This window comes from Macaca fascicularis, chromosome 2 (assembly GCF_037993035.2).
Source record: "Macaca fascicularis isolate 582-1 chromosome 2, T2T-MFA8v1.1".
In the NCBI taxonomy this organism is placed as follows: domain Eukaryota; kingdom Metazoa; phylum Chordata; class Mammalia; order Primates; family Cercopithecidae; genus Macaca; species Macaca fascicularis.
Window position 1 is genome coordinate 4,982,299 of NC_088376.1, and position 20,731 is coordinate 5,003,029.

General features: G+C 35.8%; 1 protein-coding gene across 9 annotated transcripts in view; it reads right to left on the reverse strand.

The window, feature by feature from the left end:
• Positions 1–20,731, reverse strand: part of OPA1 (OPA1 mitochondrial dynamin like GTPase) — a 99,302-nt gene that overhangs the window by 30,875 nt on the left and 47,696 nt on the right. For all 9 annotated transcript variants that reach the window (XM_005545375.3, XM_005545371.3, XM_005545373.3 and 6 more), the window contains 9 exons: positions 19,623–19,738; positions 18,653–18,717; positions 17,906–17,982; positions 11,361–11,526; positions 9,229–9,381; positions 7,460–7,568; positions 6,900–6,979; positions 3,207–3,347; positions 1,153–1,269 (listed from right to left, as the gene is read on the reverse strand). In XM_005545375.3, coding sequence (XP_005545432.2) covers positions 1,153–1,269; positions 3,207–3,347; positions 6,900–6,979; positions 7,460–7,568; positions 9,229–9,381; positions 11,361–11,526; positions 17,906–17,982; positions 18,653–18,717; positions 19,623–19,738 — 1,024 coding nt within the window. The remainder of the gene's footprint in view (positions 1–1,152; positions 1,270–3,206; positions 3,348–6,899; positions 6,980–7,459; positions 7,569–9,228; positions 9,382–11,360; positions 11,527–17,905; positions 17,983–18,652; positions 18,718–19,622; positions 19,739–20,731) is intronic.

The following is a 20,731-nucleotide window of genomic DNA, read 5'->3' on the forward strand; positions in this document are numbered from 1 at the left end:
AATCCTTTCTGTACGGAGCCATGAAATTTTACATAATTTGGCTTCTATATGTCTGACACCTAGATAGCTTTGTTTCAATTCTAATGACAAAGCAAATAAGCTTGAGTAGTAGACAATTCCATTACATTGTATGTAAGTTGAAATTCATAGCATATACCCTCCATTTATATTTCATTTCATTAACCATATTTATCTTAAATATGTCCTTAGGTTAACCCCTTCTCTTTGAGTCTGCACTCAAGTCATTTTTAAAATTCAGCTGTGTATGAAAATAGATTGATGTATTTAAAAAGAAGCTTTTTCTATAGAAGGCAGTTTCTATAGAAGTTTCTTCTTTCTACAGAAGTTTCTATAGAAAGAAGTTTCCTCCACAATTAAAATTATGCAAAAAAACTTGCCACTTTTAATTAGGTGCATTTAAATACGAATTTATTTTTCATCTACTGGAAACGAAAGAACAGCATGTCAGAGGTCTCAATTAAATAAGATTGTTGATGAACTGAGCTTTTTCAAAAGGATATTTGAAAGCATTTTTGCTTGTAAGAAAATGCTCAAAATGTATCAGCCTGCTGCCACCTAGGGGTTACTTTATATTATGAATCATTCTAATACAAGAACTTCATGATTAAACAAGATGTAGTGATATGGAGAAAGAATTATGACACCTGAAAAAAGCATGATAAAAATTGTTTTGCAGTATGATTTCCATTATGCAAATGGGTGGTTATGTTACACACACAGATACACACACACTTTCTCTTTCCCTCTCTCTCTCTCTCCCCCTGTGTATAGAAAAAGTCGAAAAGAAATACATAAAAATGTTCACTAAAATCCTTATAGGTCAGGGAATTATAAGAGACTATTTCCTGTTACTTTATTTTTTTACTATTTATATTCACACTTTTTTTTACTATTTATATTCACACATTCTTATAAGCATTGGGGATAATACGCACGTAAGATGTAGTTACTAACAAAGTGACAAATATCTTTGAAAAGATAAGAGTTAGATTATTCTTTATAAATTATACATACTTTTTTCCCCCAGATGATCAAAGGACGTAAAATTAATGCTTAAGCTAAAGTTTACTTTTAAGCATACTTTAACAACTATTGCTTAAAAATATTTCTCTTTGTTTTTGGAAACCCTACCTCAGAATCTACAAAATGCCTCTGGTAGTAATAAAAACCTCTTCGACAAAGGTTACAATGGTTTAGAGCTGTTTTTAAAAAATGTCTTCTATAAACTTGATGCCAAGTATCCTTAATCTAAAATGAGAAAAGAAAACAAAGAGTTACTGTATACTATTCATGTTGATCAATCACACTCTGAGAAGTTGTACAAAAAATTTATTTACCAAAAAAGTTAATTAAAAGTAAAAGCAAGGTTATTCTTTACATAGTTATTCAAATTTTTTTATTCACTTACTTTTTTTAAGACAAAGATTAGATCTACTACTACTCTGAACCATTTCCAGTTTATGCACTTAAAAATTAGCAACGATTTAAACAAATGCTGTTATCATACTTAAATAATCATCTTGTGGAGTAGATAGGGTAGGTATTATCTTCCCCTAGTTAGACGTGAGGAAACCAATGCAAAAAGAGGTTGAAAGCCTTATCTAAGAAGAGTTAGGACTAAGAAGACGGTCTCAGATCACGTCTATCAACTCAACATTTCCTTTCTGTTTATCAAATTTCACTGCTACCATACCAGTATGATTCCTACCACTTTATTGCTAGATAGTCCGAGTGTTCAATATTCTTTAATACCGGTATTCTGTCCTTCTTTGAGCAAAATAGCAATAATGTTAACAAGAACAAACATCAACCCCATTAGACAGATAAGAAAAGTGAGGTCAGAAAAGTGGTATCAATTATTAAAGGACATATTATTAGCTAATATAACGGAAATACACTAGCATTCACATGTTCTGACATCTAGTCCATGCAATATTCTTCTTGTGGTACTTTGCTACTTATTTTATAGCTTTGCAAAGTGCACTGAACAAACTGTCACTTAACAAACCTGAGGTTTTCTTGGTCTTAGAAACTAATTAAGACATACAATCAATTCATGCCTAAGACATGAGCAAAAACTTAAAAAAAAAAAAATCATGTAACATCTCTTCTATACCACTCTGAAGAGAAAATCCCTCTTACTGTATTCACCAACGTGCCACATAACATTTAAAAGTGTCAAACTGAATATAACTTATTGTTAACGAGAACTGGGACCAATGAGAATAAAAATTAAATCTATATTCAATGAAAATATCTGATGTAATAATTAGTTTCAATCTCATTTTCAATTTATAAATAATGCTAGATGTATAACTGCTTTGAGTTTTACCAATTTTATTTTTATTTTTTTACTTGTTCTGACCTCCGATGGAATTTAAAATAAGTATACTCATCCCTCAAGTACAGAAACATAAATAGCATATAATCTTTAAAAGAGTTTGTGTGGCTTTGCAATTTGTTAATGATTGATTTCCCTACTAGACTTATTTTTCTAATTGTGTTCACTTAAGCTAATATAATAATGAGCTTTTGAATTTCTTACATCTTAACTAAGCAGTAGAGAATGTAGTTTTTAAAAAACGTAGGCCCAAAAGTATTTTTTAAAATTCATCTTCAAAAAGTATCATGAAGGTAAGCAAAAAGTAGCCTAAAGTATAGACTATTTTTATTCTCACACTAATAAAAGAGGAATATGGAGCTAGAACTCAATGGTCGTATCTAATTTAAAAAAAAAAACATTTTTATTTTTTATTTTTTCTGAATCCACTCACATCTAATTGAGTTACATTTGACTGTAAATCACACACAAAAACACATATATTTTTTAAACATATGCCATTTTTAAACAGAAATTCTATTTTCCAATCTGAAACAATGTGATGTGGGGCAAAGGTCTGGGTTGGCTTCATCCCATTCTGCAAGAACTGACTGTTGACCATTGAACTTGCCAAAGTCAATTTCCCCATTTACAAATTAAAGCATTACCCTTAAAAAAGCAATACTGAGAATAAAATTCCTTCTCTTCACGCAAACAAAATGACTAAGCTTTTACTGTCAGCGAATGTACACATGACAAAAGTCAAATTAAGCACTTAAATATCTAACTAACACTTGTAGTAACATTTACTGCAAGAAACAAATATTAAAGAAGCGGATTCCTGCTTTTCAGCAGTATTTATTACCAAGCTTGGATCTACTTCTACTCCTCGGGATTCAAGGTTCTTCCGGACTGTGGTTATTTCATCACTTGCAAGATAAGCTGGGTGCTCCTCATTACATTTCAACATCTTCTCCAATTCATTCTTGGTTTCATTGTGAACACACTTTAAAATGTTTAAAAAAGAACTGTGTTTAGATGGTTCACAATTTGGCGCTTGAAAAACAGTCTCGATTTTAATAAATATATTACTATTGCATAAAAGATACCACAAGCTTAATCACAACAAACAAGAAAGAAACATGAGAAAGAACACAGCACCCTGGCTTATGAATATGGTAAATGGCCTATGAATGCAGAACAATTTGCCTTATGAGCGAGGAAAAAACACAGGGATTAGCCATACTTGCTATGTGTTTACTTTTGCTGAAATGTTTTTGCTGTGGAAGTTATAGCACCAGGAATCTTACTATGTATTTTCTTTCTTTCTTGACCGTAGGGTATAATTTGAATCTAGAAAAAAGCACTCTGAATGCATGGGAAGAGTTGACATTCTAAAATGCCTCATATCTAAGAACTACACTTAAGAACGAGATTACTGTAAGGATTTAACCTGTTGACATGTCTCTTTTTCAATAAATATAAAATGCACAGTTTGATTTTTAAAAAGCCTTTTCATAAAAAATGGTACTTCAATCCCAGCACTTTGGGAGGCTGAGACGGGCGGATCACGAGGTCAGGAGATCGAGACCATCCTGGCTAACACGGTGAAACCCCGTCTCTACTAAAAAATACAAAAAACTAGCCGGGCGAGGTGGCGGGCGCCTGTAGTCCCAGCTACTCGGGAGGCTGAGGCAGGAGAATGGCATAAACCCGGGAGGTGGAGCTTGCAGTGAGCTGAGATCCGGCCACTGCACCCCAGCCTGGGCGACAGAGCGAGACTCCGTCTTAAAAAAAAAAAAAAAAAGGTACTTCAGACTGCTTCTGTGAGGTATCTATCCTTCTTAAATTCACTTCCAGTCTCTTTTCTGTAATTATTCATAATCTCTTTACCAAAGGAGGAAAACGTACATACACTAGTTATGTTTGATAACAAGATTCTTATACTGTGTTAAATTAATCTTGCCATTTTTCAAACCTCCACTCAAAATTGTATGATACAAGAAACTAGCTTTAAATTCAATCATTACCCTAAATAAATTACTAGAATAGAAAATCTACCACAGCTATGAAACTGAGTGTTTTTTTTTGCCCCAAACTCTATCACAGCTATGAAATCTGAGTAGTTAGACAAGATTAACACATGCATGCAAACAATTAGCTTGTAAATGGAACTACTAATTAATATTCTCTGAAAACTAACACTTTAGAAAAAAGAGCATTTGATAAAGAGAAAGTTCACTGTTTGCTTAAACATGTACTATTCAGTCTGAGATGGAAAGGAAATTGCTGGTAATGGTGTTCCCAAGCTCATCCTGCCTCGTGTTTTACTTCCCCCTTTCTATCCATCACCACTTGACTGTCACTACACTTGGCCCTCAGAAGAGAGAACTACTCTTGGATCTATCCTGACCAAAATGTCCATTAGTTTGGCTCAAACAAGGTGAGAATGTTTCAAAGGGATGAATTTTCCTAGAAAACGAACAAAAAAGAAACACAAAAACACAAAACACTTTTCAGAGAATGGATTTCTCATCTTTAAGTTTCTTTTCCTGCCAAATCCTGTCATTCAGCTATGTGAACTTACAATGTGAGACCCAGGGATATTCTCAACCTCTTCTAGAATCTCTGTCTCTCCCTGTGACCTCCAGGTGTGAGGCTGAAAACACTTGTTTTCAACTGGGAGTGGGAGGGAGAAAGGACAGAGAAGGAGAGCTTGACTCCGTGAGTCTGACATGAGGCTAGCTTTTGAAGGAAAAACCAAAACAATATATATAAACACCTCCCTAGGTGATTCAGATGCCCCTCCCTTCTATATTCCAAATTATGGCCTCTGTTCTACAGTCAGCCTGGGTCTCGCACATGCTGCCCTGAAATCCTGTGGGGGAGAAGGCTCTTCTCTAAAGGGTTTCTTTCCCGATTCCTCTTCTAGGTTTACAGACCCTTTGCACTGACTTTCAGGTGAATTCCTTTGTTTCTCTTGAAGGGATTCCCCTGTGGGTTTAAGTTCCTGACAAAAATAACTTACTAGCAGGAATCATTTCTTTCAGAGAGTGTTTGGCCAAAGCACATTAACCACCAGTCAGTTGCTGAGAAGTGCCATCAATTGTTCTAGAGACTTTAGGCCTAATATCACTAAGTCTTGAAGGCCAGACACCATTTTTCTTTTGCAGTTTATCTCCCTTACAGCAGCTCTTTCTAATCAATGCATCTTCCTCTATCAAAGTCAGAAACCTTGGATGGATCCCTAGAAATTCTTTTCTGACAGACCTCCTTCTCTCAGCCCATCTGTAGAGCAGAGATAACCAATGCACCCTGAACACACGCATGACCCAATCACTAACTGTCCACTTCTTCAGCTTCACTTCAGTCTCTTAACGGCTCATTTTTCACAAAAGTCATTACCAAAATAATAATAATAATAATAATAAAACACAAAGAAAAAGAAGACTGTCTCTTCATTATTTTGAGGAAGTTGAGACTCATGTCTGATAGAGAACTTATGAAACAAGAAATGTGGGAAACTAGGAAAAAATAGGATATAGATTATACAATTAACTCTGTGTTTAAAATGAAAATGAAAATATAAAGAAATAGGGACATGTCATTTGGTCAATTTTTATTCTCTCTTTCTCCTCTATTTTTCCATTCCTTGATCTCCTTTCTCTAAATGAATTCAAGGAACAAAGCAAACAAGAAAAGAAAATGGACTGGATGCTAAATCTTTTTCATCTTCATTATTTCATTAGTTTATGTAGTTAGATTCTATGTTCTATTTAGATTCTTTCATTTAAGGAATGAACAAGGAATGAGACAATGATATAAGACTGAATATCAGATAGGAAAAGAAGCTATAAGAATCAGAAAGGAATGAACAGGGGTGGAGGTGAGAGGTAGGGACTTTAATGATAGATATAGATAAGATAATAAAATAAGGCAAGAAAAATTGTATCTTTTTCCCCCCAAGCATATTCACTGTACGTCCTCTGAAAACCTTATCATTTTCTTCTATTCACAAGTTTTTTTCCCTGCAGCTTTGACCTCCCAGGCTTAAGCAATCCTTCCCACCTCAGCCTCACTAGTAGCTGGGATAACAGGTATGTGCCATCACACCTGGCTAATTTTTTTTGACTTTTAATAAAGCAGAGGTCTTGCTATGTTGCCCAGGCTGGTCTCAAACTCCTGAACTCAAGCGATTCCTCTAACTTGGCCTCCCAAAGGGTTGTGATTACAGGAATGAGCCACTCTGCCTGGTCTGTTCATAACTTTAATCTTCCTTTTTACCTCAAACAGGGAATTGAAATGAACAAAGTAATCAACCACAAAAGGGGCAATGTTTCATCTCTTGTCTTTTAACAACATGGCTACTTCACTTAAAAAAAACTTTCTTATGTAGTTTATTCTTTATTCTAAAGACTCATTATATTTTAGAAAGGACGACATAAAACATTTAAAATTCCTGAGACTGGTCTAGAGCCACACAAAGGTTATATTTTAATGCCTGAATGAAAATGAACACAATGATATCATCGTAAGACTAGAGATGCGTTTATTTCACCTGTTCTTGGGTCCGATTCTTCCAGTATAACCACCTCTTTTTCCAGTCTGGACCCACCATGTTTTCAATTGCATTTTCAGCTAGAAAAAAAAAATTAACTTATCAACAATTTTATCACTTACCTGTACACAAATTATAACTAATAATGGTCTTGCTTTCTTCACTATTTCAAAGTGCTATATCAGTATGAAGGCAGTTGAAATAAAGGAAAAAGCCCACATGACTGATATGGCACATGTGTAAGAGTTTAATTATACATGAGTTTATGATACATAAAAGTATAATTGCTTATACAATTCCTGTAAGTACAATAGCAAACACACTAAAATATTCTGCATTATAGCTTTATAGAATATAAGTACATATAAGCATCATGTGGCCATTTGTTTTAGTAGCTACAAAGCAGTTGACTAAAAAAAAATTCCACAAATAATGTTCAACTATAGTATTAATGACAAAGACTTTTAAATGTTAAATATATCTTTACAAATGTTCACTAAAGTTGGATAACTCCTTCACCACTATGAACTCAGAACTCAATAAGCTGCGTCTCTACTTACTATCCTTGAGACGAGCCTGCAGAGCCTCTTCCATAAAATAAATAGCTGCATCCCACTGCTGTTTATCAGATATGGATCGGTCTTCCAAAGCATTGTGTTGAATAACCCTCTGAAAATAACAAGAAAAGAAAAAGCTAACTTCTTTTACATCTCGTCATTTTAGTTTTATTCAAATTGACAGCTTAGTAAATATGGAAAAATAACTATGTATATAAACCAGCATAAAAATATATCCTTCCCACAAAAATGCATAAGCTCCTTTTACTTACCTGCTTATTTGTTAGCTTGCTATCTAAAAAATATAGAATGGAGATTCTCTCCTGGCCCAAATTAAATAAGCTAACCATATGAGGTGCACGGGTAATATTACACATTTACATTATACAAAATATTACAAATGTAACTACATGAAATGCAACATCTAGAAACCTAAAATTCAGGGCTTAATAATTCAGATCATGTTCAACTCTCCTTTTTGCCATATGACCTATATGGTAGTCTTTTCAAAAATGAGGAGAAAAAAATTAATAACCATTATTCCCAGTGTTAACAGCAATGGAAAAAGTAATAAAGCAGACACTTAAAAGGTCTATAAAATCATAAAAGTTATTTATTACAGTTGAAATTGGCCTCCCAATTTTATAACTTTTGGATGAATAAAAATGAAACTATTTTCTCAGTAAGCCAGTCTTAATAAGGCATTTAACAAGAATAAATACGGTTTTCTTTTTTTTTTTGAGATGGGAATTTCACTCTTGTTGCCCAGGTTGGAGTGCAATGGCACGATCTTGGCTCACTGCAACCTCCCCTTCCAGGGTTCAAGCAATTCTCCTGCCTCAGCCTCCCAAGTAGCTGGGATTACAGGCATGTACCACCATGCCCAGCTAATTTTGTATTTTTAGTAGAGACAGGGTTTCTCCATGTCAGTCAGGCTGGTCTCGAACTCCCCACCTCAGGTGATCTGCCCGCCTCGGCCTCCCAAAGTGCTGGGATTACAGGCGTGACCCACCACGCCCGGCCATAAAGACAAACATTTCTTTAAAACAAAATTATAATTACAACCGGCTAATCACAGCCAGCTCTGCATTTTACCAGAAAATCACTCAATCCTGTAATTCAACAACACCTCTAGTAACTCTCTGAGCAGAGCAGGCACTTAACAGATTTGATTTTGGTAGTGAGAGCATTCTACGTAACAAAAGATTTATCATGTGGTGTCAGGAACCAGGCTTTGCCATTAGAGAGGGGCTTGAATCCCAGCTCTGTCAATGACAATAATAGGACTAGTTAAGAATTAAATAAAATAATGTTTACAGAGCTCCTGGCACATAATGAGCTTCAATACATGGTAGCTGGTGGCATGATTTTAGGCGTCTAACATTTTATAAGTCTAACATTTTATAAGTCCACTGAAAACCAATGTATTTAATTCTTTTCATTACCACAGAGGGTAAAATTAGAATCAGTTATCTACAGACAGGCCCATAAAATGGCTAAAGATGACATTTGTAGAGGTTTATCAGAGCCTGTTTACTGCAAAGTTTTACTTTTTTCTGAAGTGATAGCCAAGAAAGAAACAGCAACAGGTGATTTTAGAAGGGCAGGGAAATATTAAAGGGCAGATTACAGATCATAAATCTGTTTCTTTACTTCATTATTTTTAATTCAGAATGTAATTTAGTCATATAAAAAGTCTCCTATGAAAAAGAACCAATTTGAGAAGTTATATAAAAATATGAGGCTGATACCCCAGTAGACAAACAACATACCAAGCTGTCCTCCGCAAAGTCATTCCACTTGTGTCGTTTAATACTTTCTTCCTTAACGGCCTCTTTAAGTTTATCAAATATGTCATCATGCTCTTTCCCTTTGGGTTCTGTCATGAAGCGGGAAAATTCTTCTTGTAGGGTCTCCCAAGCAACCTAGAATTATTTGAAAGAAAAAAGGTGTATTATTACTACATACTTTAACGTTTAACATGAAAAATAACACATGAGCTCAAGCCAGATGTGATAAATAAATCAGCTTATCAGAAAACATATGTGAAACTACATTAAAAGGCCAATGATGTAGAGGTCTCACATGGGTTGCTGGTGACAGATATGGCTTCCAGATATGCTTTGCTAGACATGCATAGTGGTTCACATTTTTAAAATTGCTTGCCAATATTTAAAAATTGAGAGATTTCATTTAAAAGTCTGTGCTGACAGCTTCTCTTGAACTGACTGAGAAGGGTATACCCATATTCCTACATGACACCACCTGCTGTAGCTGAACAGGGCTGGTCTCTTCAAGATAAGGTATGTATTCTAAGCCTGCCACCCAAGTTAGTTCACTTATTTATTTCAACCTCTAAGACACGAGTTTGCCTGCTTCTTTCACATTGCAAAAAGTTTAAAATGTCTTAATGATTCAGTCATCTTCGTATCTTTGTCTTTAAGCAAAGACATGAAGCAATGCGCCAACACTTTCAAACACAGCTGAAGAGTATTCAGCTTTGTATTATAGCTAACTCCTAATGATCTGAAAAGTGAAAGGAAGAGCACAGTGTCAAAAATAATGAAGAACAAAATCAATGGAGAACAAAATCTACTTACAACTAAGTGGGCTTTTTAATGCTGAATTTTAGCCCTCTCTCATTTTAAACATAAAGAAGTGACTGTCCAAAAATACGGAGTGAGTGGTGGGGCGAGTATTAAGATCCATGTTTCCTGACCTTCTCACCAGATCTACATTCTTTCCATGACACCTAATGCTGAGGGACAGAAAGCAGCGGTGGAATGAAAAATTGATGCTTTTATAACCACTTCCACTGCTTGAACCTTAGGATGTGAAAATATCCTATCACAGGACACGGCCCAGAAAAAATGTCAGTGCCAGTAATGAGAACTAGTGAAGGGGGAGCAGCCACTCTCTAATTTCTTCAGGGGTAAATGTGTCAAGATCTGCCAGGGCTCAGCAATGTGCAACTTAGGCAGGGAGGCTGCTAGAGTTCTTAGAAAGGGGCTTGAAGAAATTGAGAACAGAGGTAAGGGAGTCAAGACTGGAGCAAGATAGGAAAGGGGTGAAATCACATCTGAATAACGAGAAACTGACACTGCCTTTAAGACAGGTATGAAAAACAAAATTACTTTTAACATGGACTTCAATTTTGTGAGCAACCTCACACAGCACAGGACACAGACTCTTAGCTTCAACAATCACTGTTTATGCGGTGATGTACATGACGGATCAATTCAGATGATGATGATCATAATAACAGCAGGTCTATTTCCTGAGCAGTTATCATGGGATGGGCATTGTCTAAGTACTTTACATACAATTACTTATTTAATCCTTATAACAACCCTGTGAGGTAGGCAATATTACTGTCACCATTTTATTGATAAAAAAACACATAGGAAAGTTAAGCAACTAGGCAAAGGACCATACAGCTATTAAGTGATAAAGCCAAGAGACATGGTAGCGGAAACAGATTCTTTAAGGTAGTTTTTTTTTTTTTTTTTAAATAATTCCTAGTTTAATCTTCTGTCAGGATCCTAACTAAGAAAATGATAATTTAAGTAGAACTGAGCTCAGATGAAATGTTCAAAATATTTCACATTCAAGCAAATATTTCACATTCAAGCAAAATTTGCTTGTTAAATACAGTCTTTGGAAGAAGTACCAATACCCTCAGGCCAACACCATAACAATTAGTAAATTTTTATAACCGTAGTAACTGGTAGCAACATCAAGGTTAGTCCCAACACAGAGATGAGGAGTAAAGAATAAATGAGATATAAGGACCCAAACGAAAGAAAGAAAGAAAGAGGCTGTGATGGGAATAAAGTCTAAAATTCACAGCTTCTACTCCCTTCAGATAATGCTTCTTACCCATTTAATTAAATTATATCCTAACCTCTACTGCTTTATTAGGAAGCTGCTTATCAGTCCACTGTTTAAGCTTGATATCCACTGTGGTATTAAAAGTTCCTGAATTCATGGTCTGGGCAGCCGGAAGGTAGATGTTTTCAATCACATGAGTTGACACTCTTTCCCACAAAGACTGCTGAAGGATTTCCTCCCTGAAATAAAAAAGTATCAAAAACACCAAATCTAAATATAATATTGTTTTTAAAAACAGCTTGACTGAAGTACCATTAGCTTACAATAAACTGTACATATTTAAAGTTTTGAGAAGTTTTCACATGTGTATATACCTGTAAATCGCAGCAGTCAAGATAATGAACGCATCCATCATCCTCAAAAGTTGTCACCACTGGAACTGCTTTCTGTCACTGTGATTAGTTTGTATTTTCTAGATATTTATATAAATGCAATCATGTGGCATATACTCTTTTTTTGCCTTTCTTCTTCCACTCAGCATAATTATTTTGAGGTTCATCATGCTGTTGTATGTATTAATATTTCACTTTTTTTTTTTTTTTTGAGACAGGGTCTTGCTTAGTTGCCCAGGCTGGAGTGCAGTGGCACAATCAGGGCTCACTGCAGCCTCAACCTCCTGGGCTCAAGCCATCCTCCCACCTCATCCTCCCGAGTAGCTGGTACTATAGGAGGATGCCATTATGCCTGGCTAATTTTTTAAAATTTTGTAGAGATGGGGGTCTCACTATGTTGCTGATGCTGGTCTTGAACTCCTGGGCTCAAGCAATCCTCTCGCCTTGGCCTCCCAAAGTGTTGAGATTATAAGTGTGAGCCACTGCATCTAGCAATATTTCACTTCTTTTTATTTCTGTGTAGTATTATGTTGCATGAATGTGTTTATCCATTCTTGTGTACACAGACACTTAGGCTGTTTCCAGCTTTTGGCTATTACAAATAAAGTTGCTATGAGAATTCTAGTACAAGTCCTTCTTATGCACACATGCTTTCATTCCTCTTAGGTAAATACCTAAGAGTGGAATGTTTGGATCATATGGTAATTACATGTTTAATGTTTTTTTCCAAAATGTTTGCCGCATTTTACATTTCCATTAGCAGGGAATGAGAGTTCTAGGTCCTCTCCACCCTTGCCATCACTCGGTATAGTCTGTCATTTACAATTTTAGCCATTTTCGTAAGTTTGTAGTGGTCATTGTGGTTTTATGTTATATTTCTCTAATGACTAATAATTTTGAGCATCTTTTCATGCACACTTATCTGCCTAGTATTAACACATACTTCATGTGTTTATGGGAGAGTCCGAGACTGAAAACTTCTTGGTATAAACATGACAACTTATCAGATCACAGATGTCATAGAATGCTGTTAGATAAAATCGTTCAGTAATTCAGGATTAAGGTAACAATGTAAAAGATGCATAATCATGCTGAAAATTCTGCCATGAAAGACATCTTAAAAGAATACGGGTGACTAATAAAAAAAATACAACTATTTTAATTTGAACTCTCAAGAAAATATTTATTTGGGTAATAAACTTATACCATAATAGAATACTACAATATACATTAAAAAAAAAAAAACCAAAACTCTACTTATCAGGGGATCCTTCTTAAGAGTAGTAACCTCAACCCTTTAGGATATAGACACAAATCTCAGGGTAGCAGAAATATCCCGCTGTCCAAAAGCCCAGCTGAACTCCTCTGGTGAGGCGAGTCAACATCTTCTACCCTCCAAGACTATTTACTAAACATTTTGTGTAAAATTAAGTCTACTCAATCAATGAACACAGATCCTGGTTTCCTATTGCTAACTTTCAGGTCACTTTTCAGTTACAACCAGTAAAGAAAACAGAGTCTGAGGAGGATATACAACTGGGGCCCAAAAGAACAAAGACAATTTAGTCACTGAGTTAATGACAGAGAGTGGGAGAGTGTAAGGAGCAAGATGAAGAAAAGCAGCCTATCAGGGCCTCCCCTTCAGACACCACTTTAAACACAATCTCAAGAAGATAACTGAAAGCTGAACTGAAGACCAGGATCCAGCCTCTGCCCTCCAGGGCTTTTGTCTCATCCTGCTTCAGAAGAAGAGACATAGTCTGTTATTTTTCCCTGGAGTCTCTGGGCCAGGAATCCATATCCCTGACACCCTTTTTAAAATCCTGACTACCGAATCCCGAGAAGCTAAAGGCAACTTTCTCAAGGGAGGTTGCTGCTTTGACATCCACAGAGGCAGCTGTTTCAATTCTCCTTGCCCAGCCTCTCCTGCCTTTCATCGCCAAGCGGCTCTCCTCTGTTCCAGACCCCCACTGCTCCCTCCATCACAACAATTTCTGTTGTGCTCCCAATACCCGGTTCCATGACAAACCATTTTATACTCTCATTCTCTTTTCCTTTTCTTTTTATCTCCAAACCTTTCCTTAAGGAAAGTGACTGTCCTCCATCCTCAGATTCTGCTCAGAGGAAGCTATTCAGTAGTTGAAAGGCCTTCAGAGTTAGAAAGTAGAAGCTAAGTCCTCCTCACCCCAGTCTCTCTTCTGAACCATCAGTTCTCAATGTTCATATAAAAACCCTTATACTGTGAAGCTACTCCATCTAGTTATGCCATCTGCTACCTTATTGCTTGCTGCTATCATCTAACAATTTTCCTAGCCTATATTCTATGTTTTTTGCTTTGTTTTGTTTTCAGACAGGGTCTCAGTCTGTCATCCAGGCTGCAGTGCAGTGGCGAATCTCGGCTCACTGCAACTTCCAATTCCTGGGTTCAAGTGATTCTCCTGTTTCAGCCACCCAAGTAGATGGGATTACAAGTGTGCACCACCATGCCCGACTAATTTTTGTATTTTTATTAGAGACAGGGTTTTCACCATGTTGCCCAGGTTGGTCTTGAACTCCTGAGCTCAAGTGATCTGCCCATGGGGGCCTCCCAAAGTGCTGGGACTACAGGCGTGAGCCCCACGCCTGGACTATATTGTGTTATTACAGGTGACTTCTGGATTCCAGGTTTTACCATCAACCAGGGATAACTTCTACTAATATACAAAATATAATTAACAAAATATAATAAAGGTAATAGTTTTATTGCTTTCTTTATCTACAGAAACTTTACCTACATTCCACTTTAATTAAAGAAATACTTTTTTAAATGGATTTTTTTTTAATTTTAAAGTAGAGGACTATTATATTCCATATAATAATTTCAACCAATACAGAAAATGTAAGAAGCATCCCATTGTTCCTCTTTTAGAAGATAACCACTATTTATGGCTTTATTATTTAAAAAATTATGTCTATGTAACTGTTTGTGTGGGTGTATTCACACAAATGGTTCATAATTATACATAGTGTTCTATAAATCCTTTTTTTAAATCTAAAAGTATATTGTATTTAGTTTTCCATGTCAACATCCTATACTTTTCAAAGGCTACTTCTATCCATAGAGCAGCAATCTGCTCTATATAAACCAAATACTATATAATTCCAAATGGGAAACATAAATTGTTTTCCATTTCTTCACATTTATTAAAAAAACCAAGGTGAAAGGTTTTATGTGTTCATCTTTGTCAAATATATCATTATTTGCATATATTCCCAGCTTTGTCAAATATATCATTATTTGCATATATTCCCAGCAATGTAATTACTGAACATAAACATACTCTTTATTTAACAGACTCTTCATTATCTACACAATCACTAAATTCTGTAAATTCTATCTTTTACGTGACCTCTCAAGTATCTCACAAGTGTCTCTTCTCCACCTGTATTACCACTCACTATCCAAGTTTAAGCCACAAACACCTCTTGCCTAAATTATTGCAACAGCCAACTGCCTCCTTGCTTACAGTCTTCTCCACCCGTATTCCATTTTGCCTACTACAAAGACCTTTCTAAAATGCAAACCTGACCTAATCCTCTTCAGTGACCACCCTCCCCCCACTGCTTCCGGAATACATACTAAGCTTCTGAATATGGCTAATAAACTTAATATTTTGCTTACATCAACTGTTTTATCTCCTGCCTCTTACCCCCATTTATGTTAAAGCCACAGTACACAGCTACCTGTGTCGCCTTTCTTGTTCTCATCTCCTGGCCCTTACCATATTCCTGCCTCTGCCTTAACACTTATTCATGTTTTAAACCTCAAATTATGACATTGCAAATCTTTGATTTCTGAAGTCCGAGAATTTCTAAAAATGTACCATACTAGCATTTTTTGAAAAAATGTATTTCTGTGAAGCTAGCTAGCTATCCTTCTAGAAAAGATATATCTACATTGATGGTCACATGATGTTAATGATATATCAATACCTCCTGCTGAATGTCAGTGGTTCATTCTTGAAAACCAGGCACGGCGTAAAAATGCTGAGAGCCTATTTCCAACTATAATGTATTATATGTCAAATCTATACCCCTAATAACCTTCCTAAAACTTAACCAAAGGACAGTGGAATGTCTACAAATAAATAACAAACTGTCATGTTAGGACATAAAATGCTTTTAACACTGTTTCCAGATAACTAAATATAGATTTAAACAGTCTTATGACTTAAATAATTGTAAGCATTTTAGGCATTGTCCTAAAATATCACATAGGCATTATTCAACAAAAACATACCAACAGAAACTTCAAGACAACATCAACTATGTCACAATAATAAAATATTTGGAAAATATTTGGGGTGTAATGCACTTGAATTCAATGTGGCATGAACAGCTAAGGCTTGGACCTGCTATTCTGATTTATATTTGTGTTAGCATAACATTTTTTCAGCCTCTACAGTCTGAAAAAACAGAGAATCATATATGATCCAGCAGCTTACGCAAAGAAATCTCTAGCAGCCAGATGTCCTAGTTCTGACCCCTGCCTTTTCAATGGGCAATCTGGTGGTATGCGTTCACTGTCCCTTGGCAATTCTCTTCCGTTACCTTTGTATTAAATAAATTACATTTATTTTCAAGGCTCACTTTAGTGAAGAAATACTTTGAGTTCAGGGTTGCTCTGTCCAAACAAAACTAACCTTTCCATTTGATGATACCAAAAATTAATTTATAGAAGGACCACATTTTCTCCCCATAAACAGCATTATTAGTTGTTACAGTTTATATATCACTTTTATATACATTAAATACCCTCATACAATCTAGCAAGGCAACTGGTATTATAGTTAATCTGTAAACCTATGTATCTCTTTGTAACTTCAAAGCTGACTGACACGAAGCCATGGAACTGGGCTAAGATACAAATAAACATAAGTTGTGTCATAATAATATTTGATTAATCAACAAGAACAGATAAAATCAGATCTCTTTTTTTTGGAGAAGGAATGGAGATTAAAAACAGGCAAATGTGGACTACTTGAAGACAGAAGAGGTTTCACCACTGACGAAGAAAGGGCACTGAGATGAGGAAACTAGTGATGCTGAATTTAAATGTACAGACTACATACCACTATCAAGGCTCACTTTTGATAACCTTTAACTGAGTGAATAGACTAGGTACAGAAAATATTTACAATGAATGGCAGTGAGGATAGTTGTGCTCCAAGAATAAATTCTTAAAAATACCAGTCTTCATCAGAATGATAATTTCTGCCTAAGGAATTTGTTAATTAACATGTGACTACAAAAATGTCAAGGTTATTTATAATACCTTGTTTTACTATGTCTCATTCCACTGAATTTAGGAATGGCCAAACTTACATAAAACATAAACTGAAGGTAAGCTTGCCTTAGAAAAGATTAACATAAAAAATTTTTCAAAAGGGTGCATTTACTTGCTATTTTTAAAAATTTCAAATATTAATAGCATTAAGTTCAAAATGTGATTTGTATATAACATATTAACCACATGGTACAGAAAGCACTAACTGTTCTTATTCAGAATGGAGAAGCTGAAAATATATACTAATCTCCCTTTATAAACCAATTTTGACAGGTTGATATTTACCTAAAGTACAATTTGATGAAACTTTTGCCTAAATGACTTTACAGAAATTATGATTATGTATTTATTAAGTATAAGATAAAGAAAAGGCAAAGAGAATCAAGATTTTAAAAGAACATGAAGAAAACCATCTTCCAGAAATTCAACTGGTTAGACTACAATAGTGGATATTGCTAAAAAAAATATTATTGTGTTTTTGCCTAAGAGCCAAGGTAATAATAAATCACTGCTTTATCAATCTAAGTTTTAGTATTTCATTATAACCCATATAGTAAAGTCTTTCTTTTTTTTTTTTGAGACAGAGTCTCGCTCTGTCGCCCAGGCTGGAGTGCAGTGGCCGGATCTCAGCTCACTGCAAGCTCCGCCTCCTGGATTCACGCCATTCTCCTGCCTCAGCCTCCCGAGTAGCTGGGACTACAGGCGCCCGCCACCTCGCCCGGCTACTTTTTTGTATTTTTTAGTAGAGACAGGGTTTCACCGTGTTAACCAGGATGGTCTCGAACTCCTGACCTCATGATCTGCCCGTCTCGGCCTCCCAAAGTGCTGGGATTCCAGGCTTGAGCCACCGCGCCCGGCCAGTAAAGTCTTTCAGAAAAGAGATTAATATCAAATACTTACCAATGTTTTGGTGTAACCTGGCTCAGACTGATAACTTCATCAAGGATTTCATTTTTAGCTTTTTCAAACAGTTCATTCTAGGCAATATAAATACAAGTAAGTAAGATTTCCATAAGACAGTAAATTTACCCCGTCATGATTTTCAGAGATAACCAAAAGGAGGTTTTTGACAGGCTACTAGGCTGAATTTGGGTTTAAATACACGTGACTAGTAAAAATGCACTTCTAGTGTCTTTTTTTAAGGAATGCCATTATCCAGATAAGGACAAAGAAACTGACATAAATATCTACCTTCTCAATGTTGAATGCAGTTTTTCACATAACACTTGTTCATCTTATATGAAAGCATCAATACATATTAATTTAGTACATCAGTAATTACACATTAATGCTGTGTTTTATTAACTAATGGGCATTTTAAAATCAAGGAAAAACAATGTTTAACTCCCACTAAATTACATGAATACACGAATTCTACAAAACCTTTAAAGCATACTCATTACCTTCTCAGAAAATATTTTCAACACTTGTTTTGACATCTTATAATCCCTGTTTTTAATATTATATAATAAATAATTTAAATTATTGTCAGAGAGAACTGCTCCTAGAGATGTATTCTTACAAATTAGTAGTTATAGTCAAAACCAAAGTAATTTAGCTCATCGGATTTTTCTCCCAACATAAATTTAGTCAGCACACAACATTAAATTAAGATACATACAAAATACATGAGTATCCAAATATTACCCGGTCAAGTTCCCGCAGGCGAGGATAGTTGTTCTTCCACTCGGTTTCAAGGTTAAAACGTGTTGCTGAGGAAGAAGGAAAAGTTCAAGTTTGATGATTCTCCTTCTTTCCAGATGCAGTTGTTAAAGCGGTTAAAATACATGTCCTCTGTATTAAGTGAATTTCTGAGAGTGTGCCTATCACCCCTTAGTACTCTGGGATCTCAACGTCTCAGAATTTCATTTTTGCAACAGCTTTCAAAACTATTCTCCCTGATTCTAGTTTCTCCATGTTAAATCCATTAGCACACAGCTGAGGTAGCTTAGTATCATAGAGCTGCCGAGAGAATGGACTTTGCAGTAGTTGTACCACCAACAGGCAAATCCCGGGTGTTCTACCTATGCTGTGTGCCACTGGGTAAGTTATTTGGGTAAGTTACTCTGTCTTCTGTTTTCTCTTCTGTAAAATGGAAATAAAAGTAATACAAGGTTGCAGACGGACAACTGGGATAAATAGGTAGGATCAGGTAGGATTTACATATGGGAAAAGGGAAAGCAAACATATTCCCTTCAGATAAAAGACATTGAGCAGGAGAGTGATTCAGGAAATGGTACCATGACATTGATTCAGGAAATGGTACCATGTAAATGAAGTCCAGGGTGCTCTGCTTCCCAACACATCTGCTCTCTTTGCCCTCAACAGGGTGAATCTGAATTCTCTATAATTTATTGTGTACTTCCAAGTACTAGCAAACGTTCTCATCTGTTTGAACTCTGCAAATGTGTTCCTAGAGATGCTTCCTCTGAAAGGAAAAATTTCGTTCTTGTATAACTGAAGGTTTGTATTCTTCTATTTTCCAGATATTGTCTAACTGTAAATGAACTACCAAGCAACTGTTAAAGGAAAGAAGTACAGAATGGGATGGATGCCAAAGGCTGCCAGCTAAGAAAATGTTTTAAGTTGTCTGCTTCTTTAAAAAAATCCAACTTACCTTTGAAACTATCTGCCTGTTGTTCAACGGACTCTCGTACCATTTTCCAAAAGCAGTCTGATACTGCAAGGCTTAAATTTCTTGTAGTCACTTGGTGTGCCTTTAGCATGCTTGTCCTATTAAAAAAAAAAAAAAAACAAGAGCTAAAGTATATTAAAATGACAAAAACGATAACCATATTAACACCAAGCCTGTGAATGTGCTTGCTAACAGCCACTCTTACCTTTTATACCAATGCTATTCAATAAAATTTATGTGATGAGGGAAACATTCCAATATGGTAGCTACTGGCACACTGGGTTATTGTGCCCTTGAAATGTGTGGCTAGTGTAACTGAGGAACTGCATTTTTAATTTTATTGAATTTTTACTAATTTAAATTTAATGTTATCTTTTATTTTATTATTATTATGTTTTTGAGCTGGAGTTTCGCACTGTCACACAGGCTGGAGTGCAGTGGCGTGATCCTGGGTCACTAAAACCTCCGCCCCCCACCCCCTCAGGGTTCAAGCAATTCTCCCGCCTCAGCCTCCTGAGTAGTTGGGGTTACAGGTGCGCACCACCACGCCTAGCTAATTTTTTTTGTATTTTTAGTAGAGATGGGGTTTCACCATGTTGGACAGGCTGGTCTCAAACTCCTGACCTCAAGTGATCCGCCCCTCTTCGCCTCCCAAAGTACTGGGATTACAGGCGTGAGCCACCATGCTTTAAAAAGAACATGAAGAAAGCCATCTTCCAGAAATTAATTTAATTCCAACTAATTTAAATTTTAATAACTACACAAAACTAGTGATACCATATTAGACAGCACAGCTCTATATGTTGTCAGTGTACTCCCCAAAGCACGTAAGATTATGGTTTGCAAGAACTATCTTGACTTACCATACTAACCTAGGAACAAACATACTTTTCTATTTCCAGAAACTCAACATTTAAAGTCTTAGTATACAGTAATACAACTGGTCTTTAGCTCTTTTTGCTTATCTTATCTCCTGTCAGTATCTATCTAGGGATACTTCTTTGACAACCCCACTCCAACCTTTCCTATAATTGTAAGAGAAATATGTACACATATTTAAAAATGAAAGCGTCGATTTTCCAAAACCACTT